Here is a 24317-nt window from a genome sequence, read left to right as displayed (position 1 = left end):
TGTATTAGCATTCAATCGTTAGGGATCAGATTCAGCTCCTCATTCAGTATCTTTAGAATGAAGATTTGGAATCCAACCTTTGGGCTAGTTTCAGACATCTGGCTTTTCGCCGGTTTGCCGTTTTGGCGCACACCAGTACAGTGTATACAGTACAGTGGCAGCGCGACAAGCTCCGGTCACATGCTGTCATGTGACCAGAGCATGTGACCCGTAAGTTACAGCTCTGCCGTTGTACTGTATACACTGTACTGGCGTGCACCAAATCCGACAAACCGGCAAAAAGCCGGATGTGTGAAACTAGCCTTACTGTGTAGCACCCAGGGGGCAGGGGGATTTCAGGCACAGGGATCTCGTACCTGATTTACTCATCACCGGTCCAGAGTGATGATCTTTGAAGTCGCGGTGGCCTGCCCGGCTTCGTGCCCCGAGGTGTACACCAATAAGGAGGGAAGATGATGGGGGTGGTAGTAGGATGAATGTTGTGATGCCACCTGTGGTACGCGGCCAGGGATTAGCCGCCGCTGTCGCTGTCCTCCGGGGCAGATGGTAGTAGCAGCCAGAGATGGTATCGCTCCCCACAGGTGAAGCGGGCCCCAGGGAGGAGGATGAGGGGAGCAAGGATGGCGATGGCTTTTGGCACCGAGGCGCGAGGCGGTGGTGCCGGTAATAAGAGTCCGAGTCAGTGGCTTTACTCACTCTTTGTGTTGCACCGCTCGCCCGTAGAGTACTGGTCACCTGCTGTGATGGGCCCCATCGACCCCGGATAAGTTAGGAGAAGTCGCCGGTGTTTGAAAGAAGAAGAAAGTCCTTTTTCAGAGTTGCCCTTCCTGCCAGGAGGAACCTGGGCTGAGCGCTCCGCTCCAAGCCGCAGGCCCCGTGAAGAGAAGTAAGTGGTGCTAGTATCGTGTCCCAGAACTGGTGTCCCGGGTAGACTGACTAGTGATTATGTGAGTTTGCTCCTATTTCTACCCCAAGTGGAACCCGCCTCCCAGGTGGTTGTCCTAGTGACCGGAACATTCCCAAGCTTTGTGTTGGCCAACCCCCTGCCTACCCTAGTCCAGCTCCCCAGTGAGAAGACTCCTGAGCTTTAGGTAAGGTGTGAATGTGGAACACCGGTCATTAACCCCCTCCTTAGCCGAGGTGAATACCGCACCTTAAATGAGGTGCAATACTCTGTGGCGACTGAAGCCTCAGGGGCGCCACAACTGCATAAACTGAATATTTATTTTGGCAGCCATCAATCATGACTTCTTTAAAAGACCAGACTATATCCCAGATGCAGGCCGAGAGGAATCTGATTGTTGTCTTAAATTGTGATTTTTGTCATCCTGAATTACGACCTTCTACAGTCCCGTCTGGGTGAAGAGTTGTTCATGTGAAAACGCATTATGTAACATGTTTCGGCTGGTCCTTCACATTATGAAGAATTTGCTGTATAATATATTACCACTCATTGCCTGTGATGATGACATGTGGATAATTGGATTCTAGCTGGCGAGGCATATGTATCATAAAGACGGCTCAATCCGCGGCTATGGTGCCATCTGGGGGGAGGTGGCACAGTCTGAATTTGATCCTACCGTCTTTGCTTTTGTGTTGCAAGTATCTGAAATAGGGTTCGTTCCCCTATGCAATGTGCAAATGACCCTCTGCTGCGAGTGTCAGCCAAGGGTCATGCGACTCTGATCCGATCTTGCGATCAGGTCACAGCTGTGGAGGAGAGGGGGGAGCACTTTCTCCCCATCTCCTCCGCTGCCTGTCTCTGCGTACATTGCACTGCAGTCGGATGACATGCGAGTGCAGTGCAATGTTTCACACGCACCCATAGACTTGTATGGGTGTGTGTGAGCCGACAATCACTGCCAAACGCAGCATGCTGCGATTCATTCCTCATACCGCTATGGCATGAGATATCAATCGCAGATGGACGCTGCCCCATAGTTTTGCACTGGTGCGAGTTCAGTCTAATGTTTTATCGGATTGCACTCGTCGTGCAAAACCCAAGTGGAACCAAGGCCTTAACTGGTAGCACACAATAGAGAAGAGAAGTTTTCCAAAAGTCACGTACAAGGCATGGAGGGGGAAATGATCACTAAGTCCTTCTGTGCTGGATGAAGAGAGGATACAATGAGATAATTGCTCTGGAGCACTCGTACGGCACCTAATGTGTGACCTGCCCTATGTTCGGTCATTGTGAATATTAGATTGGGCTATAATTCTGTGTATCTGAGGTTGTGGGGTATGATCTGGGCAGGGGAGGACATAACATTGGTGCAACCTGTGGGGCCCATGAGATAAGGGGGCCGCCATTCCCTCCAAAGTAAATGGAATTGTACATTATTATGAGCTATTGGACTTCAAGGGTCCATACTGTATACTGTTCTTGCACAGGGGCCCAAAAGGTAAGGGGGCCACCACCTCCAATGTAGGTGGAATTGTACATTATGGTAAGCTATTGGACTTCAAGGGCCCATATACTGTTCTTGCCCTAGGGCCCCCTTCTGTATGTGTCCGCCAATGGGTCTGGGTTAATCACAAGCGGACAGAGACAGAAGAGGGCCCCTGTGCAATAATAATATATGGGCCCCTTGCAGTCCAATAATCCATCATAATGCATAATTAATTCTGCTTTGGAGGTAGTAATGCCCTCCCCCCCTTACCTCTTGGGCCCCTGTGTGGTCACACAGGTTGCATCAATGATATGTCCGCCCCTGGGGTTAATAATATGCTTAGTAATATCCTCCAATGGAAGGCTCCTTGTCTGCCAATGTATAAGAATGTGAATAAATTGCATCTTAAAAAATAAAAAATAAATAAGAAAAATAAAAAATTACATACCACATGCTTACTGTCACTTCATAGGAAAATGTTGCTTACTGGTCTTTCCTATCTAGTTAAAAAGATATGACTGCCATCCAGTCACATGCAGCCCTTTAGCCTCTGAGCGGGTGATTGAGGACCGTTAGATATATTCAGTGTATGTGTAGGGAATGTTTCTGGCACATATGACGAGTGTAGAAGAAAAAACGAATGATTGTGCTTCTCTTTGCGTTTCAATAAGTAGATTTTGATCTTCTTTATATCTCTTGTATTAATGTATTTCATCACAATTAAACTGTCTCTGTCCTTCCACAGGGCCGATGCACGCGAGAAAATTGTAAATATCTACATCCTCCTCCGCACTTAAAAACCCAGCTAGAAATCAATGGACGGAATAACCTTATACAGCAAAAGACAGCAGCCGCAATGCTGGCACAGCAGATGCAGTTCATGCTCCCCGGCACCCAGCTACAGCCAATCGTAAGTATATAGTCTGCGCCAATCTGGCGGCTTATGCAATATGTAGTGTTTTTATTATTATTTTTCTGGAGGGTTTAAAGGATATGAACCCTCTAACACCTTTGATGACTTAAATGCATATATTTAGGGCTACAAAATGTTGGGGGATTTTTTCAATTGGGTTTCATTAAAAATGTTGCACCATTTGACTCATGTTTCCATGCACATTCAACTCTGTGGCTTAATTTAATAATAAACATTTCTGACATACAAAAACAAAACCCAAAAACAAATAGTGACCAATATAGCCACCTTTCTTTATGATGACACTCAGCAGCCGACCATCCATAGATTCTGTCAGTTGCTTGATCTATATATGATCAACATTGCGTGCAGCAGCCACCACAGCCTCCAAACACTGTTCCGAGAGGTGTACTGTTTTCCCTCTCTGTAGATCTTACATTTTATGCGGGACCACTGGTTCTCTATGGGGTTCAGATCAGGTGAAAAGGGGGGCCATGTCATAATTTTTTCATCTTTTAGACCTTTACTGGCCAGCCACGCTGTGGAGTAGTTGGATGTATGTGATGGAGCATTGTCCTGCATGAAAATCATGTTTTTCTTGAATGATACCGACTTCTTCCTGTACTACTGCTTGAAGACGTTGTCTTCCAGAATCTGGCAATAGGTCTGGGAGTTGAGCTTCACTCCATCCTCAACCTGAAAAGGTCCCACAAGTTCATCTTTGCTGATCCCAGCTCATACCAGTACCCCACCTCCACCTTTCTGGCGTCTGAGTCGGAGTGGAGCTCTCTGCCCTTTACTGATCCAGCCTCTGGCCCATCCATCTGGCCCATCCATCTGGCCCATCAAGAGTCACTCTAATTACATCAGTCCATAAAACCTTTGAAAAATAAGTCTTAAGATATTTCTTGGCCCAGTCTTCAAGTTTTATCTTATGTTTCTTGTTCAAAGGTGGTGGTTGTTCAGCCTTCCTTATCTTGGCCATGTCCCTGAGTATGGCACACCTTCGGCTTTTTGATACTCCAGTAACGTTGCAGCTCTGAAATTTGGCCAAACTGGTGGCAAATGGCATCTTAGCAGCTTCACGCTTTATTTTCCTCAATTCATGGGCAGTTATTTTGTGCCTTTTTTGCCCAACACGCTTCTTACGACCCTGTTGGCTATTTGCCATGAAACGCTTGATTGTTCGGTGATCATGCTTCAAAAGTTTGGCAATTTCAAGACTGCTGCATCCCTCTGCAAGACATCTCACAATTTTGGACTTTTCAGAGCCCGTCAAATCTCTCTTCTGATCCATTTTGCCAAAGGAAAGGAAGCTGCCTAATAATTAAGCACACCTTATATAGGGTGCTGATGTCATTACACCGCACCCCTCCTCATTACAGAGATGCACATCACCTGATTTACTAAATTAGTAGTTGGCTCTCAGCCTTTACAGCTTGGAGTAGGACAACATGTATAAAAAGTATCATGTGATCAAAATACTCATTTGCCTAATAAATCTTTGCATCATTATCCAAGCAGTTTCTAGCAGCCTCTGGAGCTTTGGTTGTGGTAACCTGTCCTTGAAGCTGTTGATCTTATGTATTATTCAGACTTGTGTTGTGAATTTGTATAACCCAATATTTGTGCTATATTTTAAGGCTCCAACAATGTGTCAGGCTGTTGTTAGATCAACTTATGTCTTAGATTATGACAAAAGACCACGCATTTCTCAAGTATTCCCCCTTCTATTTAATATGGAAATAGAACAGATCTACTGGGTTTTTGTGGTTTCTAACTCGTGTGCAGATATATTCTGTGCACCCTTTGTATTCCTAATCATGGAAATTAGAAGTGCATAGAGATGTAGTGTCAGCGTATTTTGTAGTTGTTAGGAGCAGAAGTTTCCAGAATCTACAACGTTAACAAGTTGTTGTAGAAATGACAAAAAAACTGTGATAACCTTGAAGAACCATAAAAGAGAGCAACCATTAGCATCCCTCACACTTCTCTGTTCTATGGAAGAGGTAAGGAGCTCCCAAATCAGGGTGCAACATGGTGGCCTCAATGCATGCATCAATATTTGATGATTTAGGGGTCTTATTCCCTGGTCCTGCGCTAATCATCAGTGTGAAGATCCTTAATGTTTTTCTAGGCAAAGTAGCTTGTGTGTCAATGTAGCAATGACTGGTATAACAGCTCAATTGATAAGTTGGTACCTTGGTCACTTTCTTCTGATGTTCGAAGAAGCCTCCACTGGTCCAACATTAATGGCCTATCTTAGTCTGTACCTACTTTAACCTTTAAGACAGACCTAATTAGGCCCATCCACCTCACATCTGGTGCCTGTCTTTATCATATATGCCACGAATGTTCCCAATAAATATGTAAAACTATGGAGGACCTATGGACCATGGATGACCTATAACTCCATTTCATTAAGCCAACTGCAATAAAAAATTATATTGCACAGTAGAGTTGTTGTTGTTTTTTAACCATGATGGTGTATGGATGATGTTTTCTGCTGTAGACCACTCATCATATGGATTTTTCATTACATGGCTCCATTAAACATATGCCTTTATAGCCTATGGGCGATGGACCGTGTTCTAGTGTGGCTTGCCTTGACTTGAGGCAATGCAAATGTTATGCCCCATTTTAGAGGATTTTTATTTTTTAAAGGAGCACCGAGTTCCCCCCTCCAAAATGTAATAAAACCATCTTCCACTACAAAAGAAGTATCTCTGGGATTAGGCAAGTATTAAGAATCCACTTCTTCCATGCCCACTGAGAGGGTCGGCATCGAAGTGCAATTACAGTCACACTATTATGCTGCTTGACTTTAAATACTGAAATCTTATAGGCTTATTGTTTGATGCAGCCACATGATGAAGAGTGGTGGTAGGGTAGAGCACTGATCTGTGGTCTACCACAGAATCCAACTGTATCGCATCATATTGATGCCGATACAGTTCAAATTGGCACTCGCTCGGCAATCCATGGCACTTGGTTAGAAGTCCAAAGTATGAACAAAACCCTGGCTCTTTGGCACTAGCGACTACATTGTTTTATGATATTTTGCGCTCTGGTCAATAGACCATGTGCTCCCTTCACCAACCCCCCACCCCCATCTTATGTACCTTGTGAAGAACGATATCCAATAGCATCTATTACCTACAAATTATATCATCAGTTTAATGGTAATGTCATGAAAAACTATTGGAAAGCTAATGAGGCATCAGTTAAGTGAACGAATATAGTCTGAGTGAAGGATGCCACTGTTACAGTGCCTACAAGTAGTATTCAACCCCCTGCAGATTTAGCAGGTTTACACATTCGGAATTAACTTGGCATTGTGACATTTGGACTGTAGATCAGCCTGGAAGTGTGAAATGCAGCAAAAAAGAATGTTATTTGTTGTTTGTTTGTTTGTTTTTTTTAAATTGTGAAAAGTTTATTCAGAAGGTCATTTATTATTCAACCCCTCAAACCACCAGAATTCTGTTTGGTTCCCCAAAGTATTAAGAAGTATTTCAGGCACAAAGAACAATGAGCTTCACATGTTTGGATTAATTATCTCTTTTTCCAGCCTTTTCTGACTAATTAAGACCCTCCCCAAACTTGTGAACAGCACTCATACATGGTCAACATGGGAAAGACAAAGGAGCATTCCAAGGCCATCAGAGACAAGATCGTGGAGGGTCACAAGGCTGGCAAGGGGTACAAAACCCTTTCCAAGGAGTTGGGCCTACCTGTCTCCACTGTTGGGAGCATCATCCGGAAGTGGAAGGCTTATGGAACTACTGTTAGCCTTCCACAACCTGGACAGCCTTTGAAAGTTTCCTCCCGTGCCGAGGCCAGGCTTGTCCGAAGAGTCAAGGCTAACCCAAGGACAACAAGGAAGGAGCTCCGGGAAGATCTCATGGCAGTGGGGACATTGGTTTCAGTCAATACCATAAGTAACGTACTCCACCGCAATGGTCTCCGTTCCAGACGAGCCCGTAAGGTACCTTTACTTTCAAAGCGTCATGTCAAGGCTCGTCTACAGTTTGCTCATGATCACTTGGAGGACTCTGAGACAGACTGGTTCAAGGTTCTCTGGTCTGATGAGACCAAGATCGAGATCTTTGGTGCCAACCACACACGTGACGTTTGTAGACTGGATGGCACTGCATACGACCCCAAGAATACCATCCCTACAGTCAAGCATGGTGGTGGCAGCATCATGCTGTGGGGCTGTTTCTCAGCCAAGGGGCCTAGCCATCTGGTCCGCATCCATGGGAAGATGGATAGCACGGCCTACCTGGAGATTTTGGCCAAGAACCTCCGCTCCTCCATCAAGGATCTTAAGATGGGTCGTCATTTCATCTTCCAACAAGACAACGACCCAAAGCACACAGCCAAGAAAACCAAGGCCTGGTTCAAGAGGGAAAAAATCAAGGTGTTGCAGTGGCCTAGTCAGTCTCCTGACCTTAACCCAATTGAAAACTTGTGGAAGGAGCTCAAGATTAAAGTCCACATGAGACACCCAAAGAACCTAGATAACTTGGAGAAGATCTGCATGGAGGAGTGGGCCAAGATAACTCCAGAGACCTGTGCCGGCCTGATCAGGTCTTATAAAAGACGATTATTAGCTGTTATTGCAAACAAGGGTTATTCTACAAAATATTAAACCTAGGGGTTGAATAATAATTGACCCACACTTTTATGTTGAAAATTTATTAAAATTTAACTGAGCGACATAACTTGTTCGTTTGTAAGATTTATGCATCTGTTACTAAATCCTGCTCTTGTTTGAAGTTTGCAGGCTCTAACTTATTTGCATCTTATCAAACCTGCTAAATCTGCAGGGGGTTGAATACTACTTGTAGGCACTGTAGGTATCTGTCACATTCTCTGTTTTAGGCCTGCGCCACACATCCGTGCCTCCGGCACGTGTTTGTCATTTTTTACACGTACCGGCGGCACGGAGACACTTTAACCAATGCTACCCTATTGTAGCAGGCACACACACGTAAAACCACACGGAACGTGTGTCCGTGTGCGTTTGTACGTGTGTGCGTTTTTGAAAGCGCTGACATGTCCGTTTATTCACCGGCAGCACGGGTGTCACACGGCCCGCACCCGCACCACACGGGTGTAGTGTGGATGCGGTCCCGTGTGACACGCGCCGGAGAAAACACACATGTCATTGAAAAAAAAAAGAAACATTAACTCACCTTCTCCAGCCCTCCTGTCTCTGCCGCTGCTGCCTCTTGCTGCCGACCGCCGCTCATTATTCTCATTGAATATTCACTTCACTGCCTGGCAGCAGCAGCAGCGGGGAGACGGCAGGGATGGAGACCGAGGATCAGCACCACGGACAGCAGCGCGGACATCAGGAAGGACCAGGTGAGTATAATAATTACTGATTCTACGTGTGCTATCGCGGATAGCACACGTAGAACACACGTGTCCCGCACGTACCAGAGACACGTACTTACCTGCACGCAACACGCAGGGAAAATACGTGTCTCTCGGCACGTGCGTGAATTTCACGTGAGTGTGGCAGAGGCCATACAAATACCTTGGGGGCTTTTTCCATATATGCCAGACGTAACTAAGAGGAGAAAATGTGATGAGGCCCTTATAGACATCAAACATCTGAAAGGTGCCCTTCACCGTCACTTTTAATTGCTATTCTGAGCTTGGCAGCGATGGGGTCCTGGGTTAAAATCTCACCAAGGACAACCTGTGCAAGGACTTTATATTCTCCAGGTGTTTGTGTGGAATTTGTGAAGAAGATTCGGAGTGCACACGCCTAAAGGCCCTGTCACACACTGTCTGTGGTAGATCTGTGGTAGATCTGTGGTTGCAGTGAAATTGTGGACAATCAGTGCCAGGTTTGTGGCTGTGTACAAATGGAACAATATATATGTCCATGATTTCTCTGCAACCACAGATCTGCCAAAGATTTATCTCTGTGTGTGACGGGGCCTTTAGTCTTCGAGATGCTAGTGTAATGGGAGTGGATTTTCTCAAGCTTCAGTAGACATTCACTGTGCACTCATTCCATTAAAAGTGAAAAATGTCATTGAAGTTCTACAGTCATATCAGCATATACAAAAAGGTGCTTCTAAGCTGCTACAAAAGGTAAAGATGATGTTTCGATTCCAAGGGAATCTTTCTTAAACCATTGCTAATGGAGTTCCATATGGGGGGAAGTCTCATGTGGTGTGGGTTTCCTCCAGGTTCACCGGTTTCCTCCCACACTCCCAAGACGTATTGATAGAGAATGTAGATTGTGAGCCCTAATAAAGACTGTGATGATCACTAGCGGGCACAGACAGAAAAGGGCCCCTGTGCAAGAACAGTGTTTGGGCCTTTTTCACTCCAATAACTCATCAAAATGCACAATTTCACCTGCTTTGGAGGTACAAATGGACCTCCTTAGCACTTAGGCGCCTGTGCAGCCGCACAGGTTGCACCAATTATATGTCCACCCCGGTGGTGAAGTCTGTAAAGTGTTGTGGATATTAATGCAACTATAGAAGTAAGAATAAATCAAATGTGCACCACATAGTACTAATTAGTTTTAGAAAAAGGTATATAATTATATATACAGTATATACATATATATAAGAAGTCTTCCAGAAACTGGCAGTAGGTCTGGGAGTTGAGCTTCACTCCATCCTCAACCTGAAAAGGTCCCACAAGTTAATCTTTGATGATACCAGCCCATACCAGTACCCCACCTCCACCTTGCTGGTGTCTGAGTCGGAGTGGAGCTCTCTGCCCTTTACTGATCCAGCCTCTGGCCCATCCATCTGGCCCATCAAGAGTCACTCTCATTTCATCAGTCCAAAAAACCTTTGAAAAATCAGACTTAAGATATTTCTTGGCCCAGTCTTGACGTTTTATCTTATGTTTCTTGTTCAGTGGTGGTTGTTTTTTAGCCTTCCTTTCCTTGGCCATGTCCCTGAGTATGGCACACCTTGTGCTTTTTGATACTCCAGTAACATTGCAGCTCTGAAATATGGCCAAGCTGGTGGCAAATGGCATCTTGGCAGCTTCACGCTTGATTTTCCTCAATTCAAAGGCAGTTATTTTGCGCCTTTTTTGTCCAACACGCTTCGTGCAAACCTGTTGGCTATTTGTCATTAAACGCTTGATTGTTCGGTGATCACGCTTCAAAAGTTTGGCAATTTCAAGACTGCTGCATCCCTCTGCAAGACATCTCACCATATTGGACTTTTCAGAGCCCGTCAAATCTCTCTTCTGACCCATTTTGCCAAAGGAAAGGAAGTTACCTAATAATTAAGCACACCTTATATAGGGTGTTGATGTCATTACACCGCACCCCTCCTCATTACAGAGATGCACATCACCTGATTTACTTAATTGGTAGTTGGCTCTCAGCCTATACAGCTTGGAGTAGGACCACATGCATAAAAAGTATCATGTGATCAAAATACTCATTTGCCTAATAATTCTGCACACAGTGTACTGTAGCGTTGGGCTGGCTTGTGCTGGGACTCACAGGACCAGTAAGATCAGAAGCAACTCAGCGGGAACTGAGACTGTGTTTCAATATGCCTTGTACAATTGAAACATGCTGGAATACATGCGCCTGCTATCTGGTGTATAAAGTTGTTGTCAAAGATGAAACATTGAGTAAAGTACTGTTGTTTAAAATGAACTGGTGGTCTCCTTGTTATCCATGTAGGCCAGCCGACCTGCATGGGTTCACAGCTCAGACGACACAAGTCCACACAGCCAGCCAGGGCCAGCTCTTTCAGGTAGCGTTCCAGGACGTCCAGAGTTTCATCCCTCACACAACTCTACATTCGGGATTTCACAATTTCAGTAAAATCTGACATTGAGGAAATCATTTAACTTGTCAAGAAGAGAAACCCAAATGGTTGTATCTTCTTATCTGGACTGTATCACTGTATAAAACTTCAGGAGAGATACAATGGCACAAAGCTAATCTGTAGACTGGGGAGGTAAGGCCCGGCCATAAAGTACTGCTTAATAAATGAAAGTTAATGGGGAATGTTTTGTCTGCCGTTGTCGTACTTACCATGAATAATCATTCGCATGGATCCCACTTAACCTTGCAACTCATCTGGAAGCTGTCTATTACTTTTAAAGACTTGCACTCAGGCATCGGGCGAGGCCTCGTGAAAAGCATCAGCAATTGCAAATAATGTCACTAAGTGATAAGTTACATGTACGGAGCCGCCGTAATTAACAGATGCTGAATTAATTTAACATGAAACACTTTGCATCTTTGAGATTCACATCGCTTAAGCTATGAGCGTCTACGATGACCATTTAACGCTATAGACTCTACTCATTCAAAGACCACGTTACTGGATGTGCATTTTGTATCTAATGAACGTAATTGGGAGCACGTTTCCTGCAAGATCAGACAATAACCGGTGATGTCTGCAATATTGGAAGCTGTAATTACAGTTTATTCACTGCTGTACAGTAATAGAAATGTAACATGACATGGATTTAAGATAGTGGGCTGCCAGGCAAGTATTGCACCCCCTAACACTGTGATAATGGCCCTGAGTTCCCCTTTAGAAAGTATTACTGCACCCATAACGTTTTAAAATGCTTGCCACAAGTTTTTTATTGATGCTTACGCTTAGAGGTACTTTACACGTTGCGACATCGCTAGAATCATCTAGCGATGCCGAGCGCGATAGTACCCGCCCCCGTAGTACATGCGTTATGTGGTGATTGCTGCCGTAGTGAACATTATCGCTACGGCAGCTTCACACGCACATACCTGGTCGGCGACGTCGCTGTGACTGCCAAACTATCCCTCCTTCGAGGGGGAGGTGCGTTCGGCGTCACAGCGACGTCACTAATCGGCTGTCCAATAGAAGCGGAGGGGCGGAGATGAGCGGGACGTAACATCCCTCCCACCTTCTCCCTTCCGCATTGCCGTCGGGACGCAGGTAAGGAGATGTTTGTCGCTCCTGCGGGTTTACACACAGCGATGTGTGGAGCTGCAGGAACGACAAACAACATCGTACCTGAGGTCGACCCGACATTATGGAAATGAACGACGCTACACAGATCAACGATTTTCAATGCTTTTGCGATCATTTATTGTCGCACCTAGGATTTACACTTTGCAATGTCGCTACCGGCGCCGGATGTGCGTCACTAACGACATGACCACGACGATATTTCGGATGCGATGTTGCAACGTGTAAAGCCCCCCTTAGGATAGGCCATCAATATCTGATTGGTGGGAACCCCCTCTGTTCAGCTGATTCCTGCAATGGCCGGAAGTTCTTGGATGCTACCGGGATACGGCAGATATATTATTATAGTAGGCATGGCCAGGTACTGCAGATCCAACCCCTATTCAAATTCATCCAGCCGTGGCCACTATTGTTTTTATGAAGCTACTGTGTTCTGGTAGCATCTCAAAATTTGTGGCCAGTGACAGCTGATCGGTGGTGTTGCCCCCACCAATCAGATATTGATAGCTTATCTTCAGTATAGGACATCAAAGAAAAAAAGTAGTGGTCAACCTCTTTAATGCTTCATTAGTTCCCCTTTAAAAAGTAGTGATGCCACCTTATTGCCACCATCCATAGAAAACATAGTTTATACTCGTCTAATCTACGGGACCGAGTCCCCTTCTTCCCTGCACAGAAAGCAGTCCAGTACAGGCGGCACATTGCAGTATACAGCACCCCTTGGCATACAGGACGGAGAATTGTGAGATATGAATCCTATTGCTCCCTGCTGTATCATAGAATCCAATAGTTTCAAGATGATGTTGATGCCACAATTCAAAATGGCACTTGTCTGGAGATCTGGGGCAACAGGTCAGAAATCGGGGGCATGTGTTCAACCTCCGAATCTTTATGCGCCACTACTCCTCTCTTAAAGGGAACCTGTCACCAGATTTGGTGACTATAACCTACAGTCAGCACCAGTGAACTCTTATATGCATCATTCTAGAATACTGTATATAAGAGCCCAGACCGCACTGTATAATGTAAAACAGACTTATGATACTCACCTAATGGGTGGTACAATCCGGTGGGTGTCGCTGCTCTCCTGTCCGGCGCCTCCTCTTTCCGGTCCAGCGCCTCCTCTCTGCTGTGATTGCCATCCTCCTTCTATCCAGCTGAGTATGGATGACATTTCCTATGTCATCCACGCAAGCCAGCATTGTGGTCCTGCTCAGGGCAGGTCAAAGTATTGTAGTGCGCATGCGAGGACGGTCTATCACCTTTCCTCATGCTTGCGCATTACAGTACTTTGATCTACTTTCACCAGGGTATATCAAAACGCGCCTGCTCAAGACCGGAATGCCTGCCTGTGTGGATGATGTAGGACACATCATTCATACTCAGCTGAGTAGAAGGAGGATGGCAATCGCAACAGAGAGGAGGCACCGGACCGGAGAGTTCAGACGCCAGACCGGAGAGCAGCGACACCCATCAGACCAGACCATCCCCGTTGGTGAGTATTTTAAAATTGATTTTTACATTCTATAGCGCGGCCTGGGTACTTATATACAGCAAGTTAGAATGCTGTATATAAGAGCTCACTGGTGGTGGCCGCAGCTTATAGGCCCCAAATCTGGTGACAGGTTCCCTTTTAATTCTACTCCAATGATACGCTACTGACTTTTAAACTATGTTGCGTTATGAAGTGTCTCTATAATGTCTAATTCAAGGTACAAGAGGAAGACTCGGCACTCAAAAGTCTGTGATGCACAGATGAAATTTTTTAATGCAATAATCCAGTTGCAAAATATAATGTTTTGGTCCAAAGTTCCAGACATGGTCGCTTTACTCCTGAGCTCTGCCTCCTGGAAACTCTTCTCCCATGGCAATCCGTTACTATCTGTTGAAGGTCCGGAACTTTGGACCAAAACGACTGGATTGCCACATTAAAAACTTTAAACCATTCATCACAGACTTCTGAGTGCAAAGTCTTTTGCGGGTGATACGATCTATCGTGCGATCGCACGAGCGATCGTACCCGCCCCCGGCGTATGTGCGTCACGGGCAATTAGTTAACCCCGTCACACGTACTTACCTGCTGAGCGAAGTTGCTGTGGGCGGCGAACATCCACTTCCTGAAGGGGGTGGGATGTTCGGCGTCACAGCGATGTCACACAGCGGCCGGCCAATAGAAGCGGAGGGGCAGAGATGAGCGGAACGTAAACATCCCGCCCACCTTCTTCCTTCAGCATTGCCAGCGGCACAGGTAAGCTGCAGTTCATCGTTCCCGGGGTGTCACACGGAGCAACGTGTGCTACCCCAGGTACGATGAACAACCGGCGCAAAGAAGAATAAACGATTTTTTAAAAATAAACGACGTGAAAACGATACACGATTTGTAACTGATTTGCGATCGTTCTGACACACTCGTGGGTGTCACACGAAACGACATCACAAACGATGCCGGATGTGCGTCACGAAAACCGTGACCCCGACGACATATCATCTCCTATGACGCTCGCATTTCTCTTGTAGATTTTACAGGCTAGAAAAGAGATGAGCGAACCCAAGCTTTGGTTTTTGGTGTTCATACCAAACACAAGCTTTACAAAAAATACATAGTTCGCGTGCTTTACGTATACAAACCACTTGTGCGTGCATTGCTGTGCTCGGGTCTGTTCGGTGCTCGGCCCAGTGCGAGACACTTGCAGTGTTTGATTGGTACGCACTGGGGGAACAACAGCGTGATCGGATGTAGTGTGCACCAAACAAAAAAATGGAAAAACCTCACCCACCACCATGGATGTGTTCTGTTTATGGCTGGCTGCATGTGGGCGGAGACCCGAACTGCCCAATTAGTGGCTTCCATTGGGGTTCAGGTCAAGTCCGGGTCCCAAACCGAACTTTATCTAAAGTCCGGCTGAACCCGTTGAACCTTCCTCTGGATCAACATTTTAGGTTAGGTCATGAGCTGAACTCGATGGACCTAAGTCTAACGTCAAACTTAACTATGAAAATATAAACCGAACTTCCACAGGTCCGCTCATCTTTAGTCTGCATCCCTACTTGGACTCCCTCTACGTTGTGATTTTATATTTCTACATATTAGTCTAATTCAAAGTAGTACAATAGAGGAAGACCATGTGGCTTCAAGGAGTTCATGTAGAAAAGGAGTTCAGGTCCTGCACCTGACTGCATGACCATTGCATTAGCAGGACTCCATTCATGAAAGAAATTGCATTTTTATCAACTAAAAAATTAAGAGTGTAAATTGCAGAAAAAGTTTAAGACCGGGGCCACACGGGGACTAATGTGATCCTTACATGACACTCAGCTCACGCTGACAGCACAGCGGGAGGCGAGTGTCATGCGAGTGTCACTACGACTGAGGTCCGATCATGTGATCGGACCTCAGCTGCAGGGGACAGGATGGCGCTGAGGAGGGACGGGCCAGCGCTGAGGAGGGACGGGCCAGCGCTGAGGAGGAGTGGGAAGGATTTATATTCCTCCCTCCTCCATTGCTATTGCCATTCTCGCACTACACTCACAGTACACCGGTGTACTGCGAGTGCAGTGCGATTTTTCTCTCGCCCCATAGATTTGAATGGGTGCGAGAGAAAGAGACTCGCATTACAATCGCAGCATGCTGCAATTGTTTTCTCAGTCCGATTGGGGCTGAGAAAATAATTGATCATGGGTGCTGGCACATAATATTATAATTATAAGATACGCTAATTTTGGTCCGAGTGGAATGCGATGTTTTATCGCATTCCACTCGGTCCGATTTTCATGCCGTGTGTCTTAGGCCTAATAAAGCGCCTCCTTCTTGTATATACTCATCTGAGCTAATGCTGCAGTATTATATGGTATGATGACACAGACTGTCATCCGATTTCACAATGCAATCTGCATAAATTGATTAAAAAAATCTCATCCCCCGTACAGATAGTTTATGTCAGGCTGCCAGCAGGGGGAGCTGGAGTCCTGCAGGGAAAGACACTACACAGAGCTGAATGAGCAAGGAGGGGAACTCCCAGTGTGTTCTGATGCAGTGTCTGCTAACATCAGCCGGACAGTTGAAGCTGTGGAGCATGCGGGGGATGGTCAGACGGGTCCAGGTCATACACAGTACGGGCAGCAGGAAGACCGGAGGAACTAGCAGTGGAGGAGTCGAGATCAGGCCGAGGTCAGTACCAGAGGAAACAACCGAATGGGTAGGTAGGAGAGGGGGAAACAACCGGGGCTATTGTGGGAAGGAAGGAGGTGGGACAGAGGAATGGCAGAACAACTAGGGGACAGAACACAGACAGAGGCTTAGGGCACAGAGAGGGAATGGATCAGGATAACACTTTTAGGACCAGCACTCACAGGCAAAGCAGCGCTAAGCTTATAGCCAGCGCTGGTTCACTGGAAATGTCAGCTTTTAAGGCATCCAGGCTCCGGAAATGAGGACCGGGAGAAGGATCCGCCCCATAACCATGTGGACGGGGAGGTGAACCATGACAGTTTACTTTTAAAATCCATGTCTTAATGGATATATAATCTGGTGGCAGATCCCCTTTTAAATATTGTATTTCAGAGGTTCAGAAATCTTGCTCAGCTAGCAATAAAAATGTAGAAAGGCTTTCCAGGTTCAAAGTTGATGTAACAGTGCTGACAATGGATGCGATGGGCATGGAATGACCTATGGAAGATCATGCAGCACGCTGGCTCCTCGGGGGCTGGACTATTATAATTAATTTTAATGCTATTAGAGTTCAGATCATCCAGTGCTATGCAAAATAAAGTAACTATTATCATAAAAACTCTCGATCTACCCCTGAATATAGTAAATCAGAAAAAATGCATTTTCTTTATTTTTTTTTGTACCCCCAGGCTGCCTTGGATCAGGCATTTTAATGATTTGTAATAAAACTACACACAGTGGAAGCATAAACTCGTGTGAACTGTATGTGAACCTGTGACCCTCTTCCATAACTGATACAGTTGGCTGCTGCAAATATCTTCTAGAGCCATAGAGCCAAGTAGCACAGGGAAAGAGGTCAGGAGCATAATTGCTGACACAGAAAAAAAAAACAGTACTTGCAATCAAACTACAAGAAGTATTCCCAGCTCAGCTTTTGACCTGCTGTAAATGATAATATACTTTCTGCTATGCAGTGATCAACTTTAGATTTAGTACCATGTAAACTATAGGATATAAATATATGCAGTCATGGCCTAAAGTGTTAGCACCCTTGAAATTGTTCCAGAAAATTAAGTATTTCTCCAGGAAAACTATTGCAATTGCACATATTTTGTCATATTTCCCGTTTGTGAATTGGAACATCAAAACAATAGAGGAAAAAAGACGAATTTGACATAACTTCACACACAACCCCAAAAATGAGCCTGACAAAACTGTTGGCAACTTTATAAAATTGTTGGTAAACAACTTTGTTTCAAGCATGTGATTCTCGTTCAAACTCATCTCTGGCAAGTAACAAGTGTGGGCAATATGAAAATCACACCTGAAATCAGATAAAAAGAGAGAAGTTGACTCATTCTTTGCTGTGTGTGTGTGTGTGTGTGTGTGTGTGTGTGTGTGTGTGTGTGTGTCACACTAAGCATGCAGAACAGATAAAGGAGAAGAGAACTGTCTGAGGACTTGAGAACCAAAATTGTTGAAAAATATCAATAATCTCAATGTTACAAGTCCATCTCCAGTGATCTTGATGTTCCTTTGTCCACGGTGCATAACATAATCAACAAATTTACAATGTATGGCACTGTAGCTAATCTCCCTGGGCACTTTTATTGCATGAATTTGCGGCTGGTTTTCATATGGTGGGGATCTGCGCCTGGCCCTCTTAAGGCAGGGATCTGCGGCTGGCCCTCTTAAGGCAGGGATCTGTGGTTGGCCCTCTTACAACGGGGGATCTGCGGCTAGCCCTCTTACAGCAGGGATCTGTGGCTAGACCTCTTACTGTGGGGATCTGTGGTTAGGCCTTTTTACTGTGGGGATCTGCAGCTGGCCCTCTTACGACGAGGATTTGCAGCTGGCCCTTTTTACGGCGGGGATCTGTGGCTGGGCCTCTTACGGCGGGGATCTGTGGCTGACCCTTTTACAGCAAGGATCTGCGGCTGGCCCTTTTACGGTAGGGATCTGCGGCTGGCCCTCTTACGGCGGGGATCTGCAGCTGGCCCTCTTATGGCAGGGATCTGCAGCTGGCCCTCATATGGCTGGGATCTCCGGCTGGCCCTCATATGGCTTGAATCTGCGGCTGGCCCTCTTATGGTGGGGATCTGCACCTGGCCCTCTAATGGCGGGGATCTGTGGCTGGCCCTCATATGGCAAGGATCTGCGTCTGGCCCTCTTACGGTGGGGATCTGTGGCTGGCCCTCGTACGGCAAGGATCTGCAGCTGGCCCTCTTATGGTGGGGATCTGCACCTGGCCCTCCAATGGCGGGGATCTGTGGCTGGCCCTCATATGGCAAGGATCTGCGTCTGGCCCTCTTATGGTGGGGATCTGTGGCTGGCCCTCGTACGGCAAGGATCTGCAGCTGGCCCTCTTACGGTGGGGATTTGAGGCTGGCCCTCATACGGCAAAGATCTGCGGCTGGCCCTCTTACGGTGGGGATCTGAGGCTGGCCCTCATACGGCAAGGATCTGCAGATGCCCCTTTTACTAGAAATTGTAATACTATAAAGGTATTTTATACAATTTTCTTGAATGCCAAATATTGTCCTTTTACAATTATTACTGCAGCGAAAATATATCTCTGTTCCGTGTGATCCAGGAGTGTGAACAATAACAAAACAGCATTCACTAAAGACTGAGAACTTTATACTGGGGTAAAATAGTCAACTGCATTTGATTTTATTGACCTTTCTAATGTATTTTTCCACTACTTGTATACTGCACAGTAAAGAAAACTATGAATAACAGCGATCATGGCGAGTATCATAATCATGACCCCAGCTTCCACCATCAGCTGATGCTGTGCTTACAGTTGTTTTTCTCATATGCTGAATGCCTCCAGGTTATTTAGACATACTCATGTGATCGTCGTGTGATCTGGAAGGATTTCTCTGGGATTATCCAGACATAGTGTATACAGTTAAAGTAGTTATGGTTAAAAGATCAGTTTATAACATGAGAATGCGTAAAGGGTTATTCCTGTTATCATAAATGGGTGCGCTGGCGCAAATTGATTTGCAGGACAGGTCAGTATTCTGTGACCGGCAGGCGAGAGCACCTTCCGGCATCCTCAACTCTTCTTTTGCTTAGCCGGCTCGAGGCACCGTCACATGGGCATATTGCAACAGCAATGAAGTCTCGTCAGACCGGATAAACAAAAGAAGCGTCCAGATAAAATTTGGTCGTCAGCTCATGTCCGCCGGTAACAGATTGTTGACCTGGTTGCTGGACTTACATTCATACCATCACTAGTAAAATAGTAAAGTGCTTGTTAAAACAAGTAACTGTCACACCTGGTACGGGGAAGTACCAAGCAATTGGCGAAAGGTAAAAGAAGGGGACCCCTGCATCAGGGAAGTGGGAGATGGTGACCCGTGACCAAATCTACAGCTGGTCCCTGAGGTCCCTCACCACCCTAGATAGGTTCCACACCTATGCGCCGAGGAGGATACTTGACCCTAGGTATTCATGGTGCTGGACCTTAACTAGGCAACAGGTGGGATGAGCATTTCGTCAACCCCCCTAAAAGGAATACACAAGGAGGACACACAGGGGAAAATGCATGAACTACGTATCTACAGATGACACAGGCAGGAGTTCAGCAAAGCTTCAGCAACGATACCACAGATGAGAGCAAGCCACCTGCTTGCAACCAGACCTAAAATGAACTAAATAATATCACCAGCACCAGTCCAGGGAAGAATGGAGTATTTAAGCACCAAGAGAATGCTGATAATTAGCAGCTGGGTGGAAAGCAAGCATCTGCTGGGTCCAAAAGGGGGAGAGATAAAAATCCAGCAGGAAAGCTACCTATGACAATGAATCCTTACAGCAGGAACAATAGAAAGTCAAGGAGCATTTTACGCCTCCAAATAATGTGACCTTCTATTGCCAGAATCAACATGACTGTCTGTGACCTGTAAAACACCTCTGACAGCAACATTGCAGTTTACTTTTTATTAAATATCCTCTACGTTTTCAGCTTATTGAGTAGGTTACTGGCCACCTCTGCAGTTATCAGAAGTGGCCAGGCTCCTAGGCAAAAAAAGCAATACAACTTTCAAGCACTACTCTAAAGCTGGTTGTATTTGTGCAGCACAAATGCCGTTCCACTCTTCCCATGCTACAGATTCAAATTAGCTTTTGGCAAGCAGCATGGGAGAGCTCGCGATTTGGGACAGTTGCATGATAATGCCACTTGTACAAACTGTCAATCATTCAGGAGTGCACCATGACCAAACAAGCACAAGGCTCTGGAGCTGTGAGTCTTTAAAATCCTTTATGTTGTAGATTATATGTTGATTTTAAACAAAAGCAAAGAATATGGTTCAACACTAATAGACTGAAAATACTGCTGACTGGAAACTGGATCGGGCGCTAGAAGCCCAAGAAAATGCAACAATGGTGGTGCCAACCTGTGAGCGGGAAAGAAACATATAATTGAAGTTTGAAGAAAGAATAAGTGTCCTTTATTCTATATTCCATTAAAACATGTGGGCGGTGGAAGCGGGTCACATGTGGACAACGGCCGTTTCGCGTGTGATCGCGCTTCAACAACTCCTGACCTGTTGAAGTGAGATTGCGCACAAAACAGCCATTGTCCACCCGTCACCCGCTTCCACCGCCCACATGTTATTCTATATTCCATTAAAACATGTGGGCGGTGGATGCAAGTCACATGTGGACAATGGCCGTTTTGCGTGTGATCGCGCTTCAACAGCTCCTGACCTGTTGAAGTGAGATCGCGCACAAAACAGCCATTGTCCACCCGTCACCCACTTCCACTGCCCACATGTTTTCTATATTCCATGAAAACATGTGGGCGGTGGATGCAGGTCACTTGTGGACAATGGCCGTTTCACGCATGATCGCGCTTCAACAGCTCCTAACCTGTTGAAGTGAGATCGCGCACAAAACAGCCATTGTCCACCCGTCACCCGTTTCCACCGCCCACATGTTATTCAATATTCCATTAAAACATGCGCGCAGTGGATGCATGTCACATCTGGACAACGGCTGTTTTGCACATGATTGCGCTTCAACAGGTCAGAAGCTGTTGAATCGTGATTGCGCACGAAACGGCCGTTGTCCACATTTCACCCGCTTCCACCGCCCGCATGTTTTAAAGAAATAGAGAATAAAGGATACTTTTTTATGCATTGGTGAGTGCCACCCTTTTCTTTCTTCAAACTTGGATTATACAGTTAGGTCCAGAAATATTTGGACAGTGACACAATTTTCGCGAGTTGGGCTCTGCATGCCACCACATTGGATTTGAAATGAAACCTCTACAATAGAATTCAAGTGCAGATTGTAACGTTTAATTTGAAGGTTTGAACAAAGATATCTGATAGAAATTGTAGGAATTGTACACATTTCTTTACAAACACTCCACATTTTAGGAGGTCAAAAGTAATTGGACAAATAAACCAAACCCAAACAAAATATTTTTATTTTCAATATTTTGTTGCAAATCCTTTGGGGGCAATCACTGCCTTAAGTCTGGAACCCATGGACATCACCAAACGCTGGGTTTCCTCCTTCTTAATGCTTTGCCAGGCCTTTACAGCCGCAGCCTTCAGGTCTTGCTTGTTTGTGGGTCTTTCCGTCTTAAGTCTGGATTTGAGCAAGTGAAATGCATGCTCAATTGGGTTAAGATCTGGTGATTGACTTGGCCATTGCAGAATGTTCCACTTTTTTGCACTCATGAACTCCTGGGTAGCTTTGGCTGTATGCTTGGGGTCATTGTCCATCTGTACTATGAAGCGCCGTCCGATCAACTTTGCGGCATTTGGCTGAATCTGGGCTTAAAGTATATCCCGGTACACTTCAGAATTCATCCGGCTACTCTTGTCTGCTGTTATGTCATCAATAAACACAAGTGACCCAGTGCCATTGAAAGCCATGCATGCCCATGCCATCACGTTGCCTCCACCATGTTTTACAGAGGATGTGGTGTGCCTTGGATCATGTGCCGTTCCCTTTCTTCTCCAAACTTTTTTCTTCCCATCATTCTGGTACAGGTTGATCTTGGTCTCATCTGTCCATAGAATACTTTTCCAGAACTGAGCTGGCTTCATGAGGTGTTTTTCAGCAAATTTAACTCTGGCCTGTCTATTTTTTGAATTGATGAATGGTTTGCATCTAGATGTGAACCCTTTGTATTTACTTTCATGGAGCCTTCTCTTTACTGTTGACTTAGAGACAGATACACCTACTTCACTGAGAGTGTTCTGGACTTCAGTTGATGTTGTGAACGGGTTCTTCTTCACCAAAGAAAGTATGCGGCGATCATCCACCACTGTTGTCATCCGTGGACGCCCAGGCCTTTTTGAGTTCCCAAGCTCCCCAGTCAATTCCTTTTTTCTCAGAATGTACCCGACTGTTGATTTTGCTACTCCAAGCATGTCTGCTATCTCTCTGATGAATTTTTTCTTTTTTTTCAGCCTCAGGATGTTCTGCTTCACCTCAATTGAGAGTTTCTTAGACCGCATGTTGTGTGGTCACAGCAACAGCTTCCAAATGCAAAACCACACACCTGTAATCAACCCCAGACCTTTTAACTACTTCATTGATTACAGGTTAACGAGGGAGACGCCTTCAGAGTTAATTGCAGCCCTTAGAGTCCCTTGTCTAATTACTTTTGGTCCCTTGAAAAAGAGGAGGCTATGCATTACAGAGCTATGATTCCTAAACCCTTTCTCCGATTTGGATGTGAAAACTCTCATATTGCAGCTGGGAGTGTGCACTTTTAGCCCATATATTATATATATAATTGTATTTCTGAACATGTTTTTGTAAACAGCTAAAATAACAAAACTTGTGTCACTGTCCAAATATTTCTGGACCTAACTGTATGTTGATCTTCTATCATTCTAAATGCAACCAGTTTTCTCATTTTCAATTGTATCAGCTATCAAAACGCAACCATAGACTATAGTCCTCATTTATCAGTCTAGTAATGCAATACTTGATAAGTTCTTTTGCGGAATAATAATTTAGAATGCTGTGACTTTCATTAATTTCATTACCTATATAGCTGCGAGGCCTACACACATCCAATGGACATGGATGGCACAGCTTCCCCCCCAAATTGTGGAAGTAATGTTGAGTCTTTACTAGGGTAATGAATGGGCCCTAATCCAGTTTGTTCCTTCTTTGCAGACCACATTCCCTGTGACTCCATCACTTGCAACAAGCCCATCCATGGCTTTCAGTCCCTACCTGAGTCATGTCTCTCCAGGCATGGGTCTTGTTCCTGCAGAGCTTCTACCAAATACACCTGTCCTGGTTTCTGGAAATCCCGCAGTTACAGTACCTGGTGGCTCTGCTGGTCAGAAACTGATGCGCACAGACAAACTGGAGGTAAGTTGTCCACTATGGCAAAGTTGTTGTTTTTTCTTTTTTGTTTTTTTTTTAAAGAAGCAGAAATCATATGCATCAGGTTACAACATTTTCTTTCTCACGCTAAGTAGATTAGTGGCTTAATGTAGCTATTAGTCAATAGAAGCCATGAGCATCCAATGCGCTGTGAATGCATTATATTACTATGATGGGTCCCACACTTTAAAAGGAACCTGTCATCATTTTTTGGCCTATAAGCTGCGGCCACCACCACCGGGCTCTTATATACAGCATTCTAACATGCGGTATATAAGAGCCCAGGCCAGGGGTATAACATAAAAAACACTTTATAATACTTACCTAATGGTCCGCAGTTGGCCATATGGGCGTCTCCATTGTCCGGTGCTGGCGCCGCCTCTTTTGGCCATCTTTGTTCTCCTTCTCTAGCCGCGGTGCATGACGTGTCCGACGTCATACACACTCGCCGGCATTCAGGTCCTGAACAGGGCAGATCAAAGTATTGTAGTGCACATGCGCTG

At 45.4% G+C, this 24317-nt stretch overlaps 1 protein-coding gene across 5 annotated transcripts in view; it reads left to right on the top strand.

Moving 5' to 3' along the window:
• MBNL3 (muscleblind like splicing regulator 3) overlaps positions 1-24317 on the top strand; it is a 233956-nt gene that overhangs the window by 160508 nt on the left and 49131 nt on the right. For all 5 annotated transcript variants that reach the window (XM_075323729.1, XM_075323726.1, XM_075323727.1 and 2 more), the window contains exons 3-4: positions 3136-3300; positions 23599-23799. In XM_075323729.1, coding sequence (XP_075179844.1) covers positions 3136-3300; positions 23599-23799 — 366 coding nt within the window. The remainder of the gene's footprint in view (positions 1-3135; positions 3301-23598; positions 23800-24317) is intronic.

This window comes from Anomaloglossus baeobatrachus, chromosome 9 (assembly GCF_048569485.1).
Source record: "Anomaloglossus baeobatrachus isolate aAnoBae1 chromosome 9, aAnoBae1.hap1, whole genome shotgun sequence".
In the NCBI taxonomy this organism is placed as follows: domain Eukaryota; kingdom Metazoa; phylum Chordata; class Amphibia; order Anura; family Aromobatidae; genus Anomaloglossus; species Anomaloglossus baeobatrachus.
Note: the sequence above shows the minus strand (reverse complement) of the source record. Positions and strands in the feature narration are given on the sequence as shown.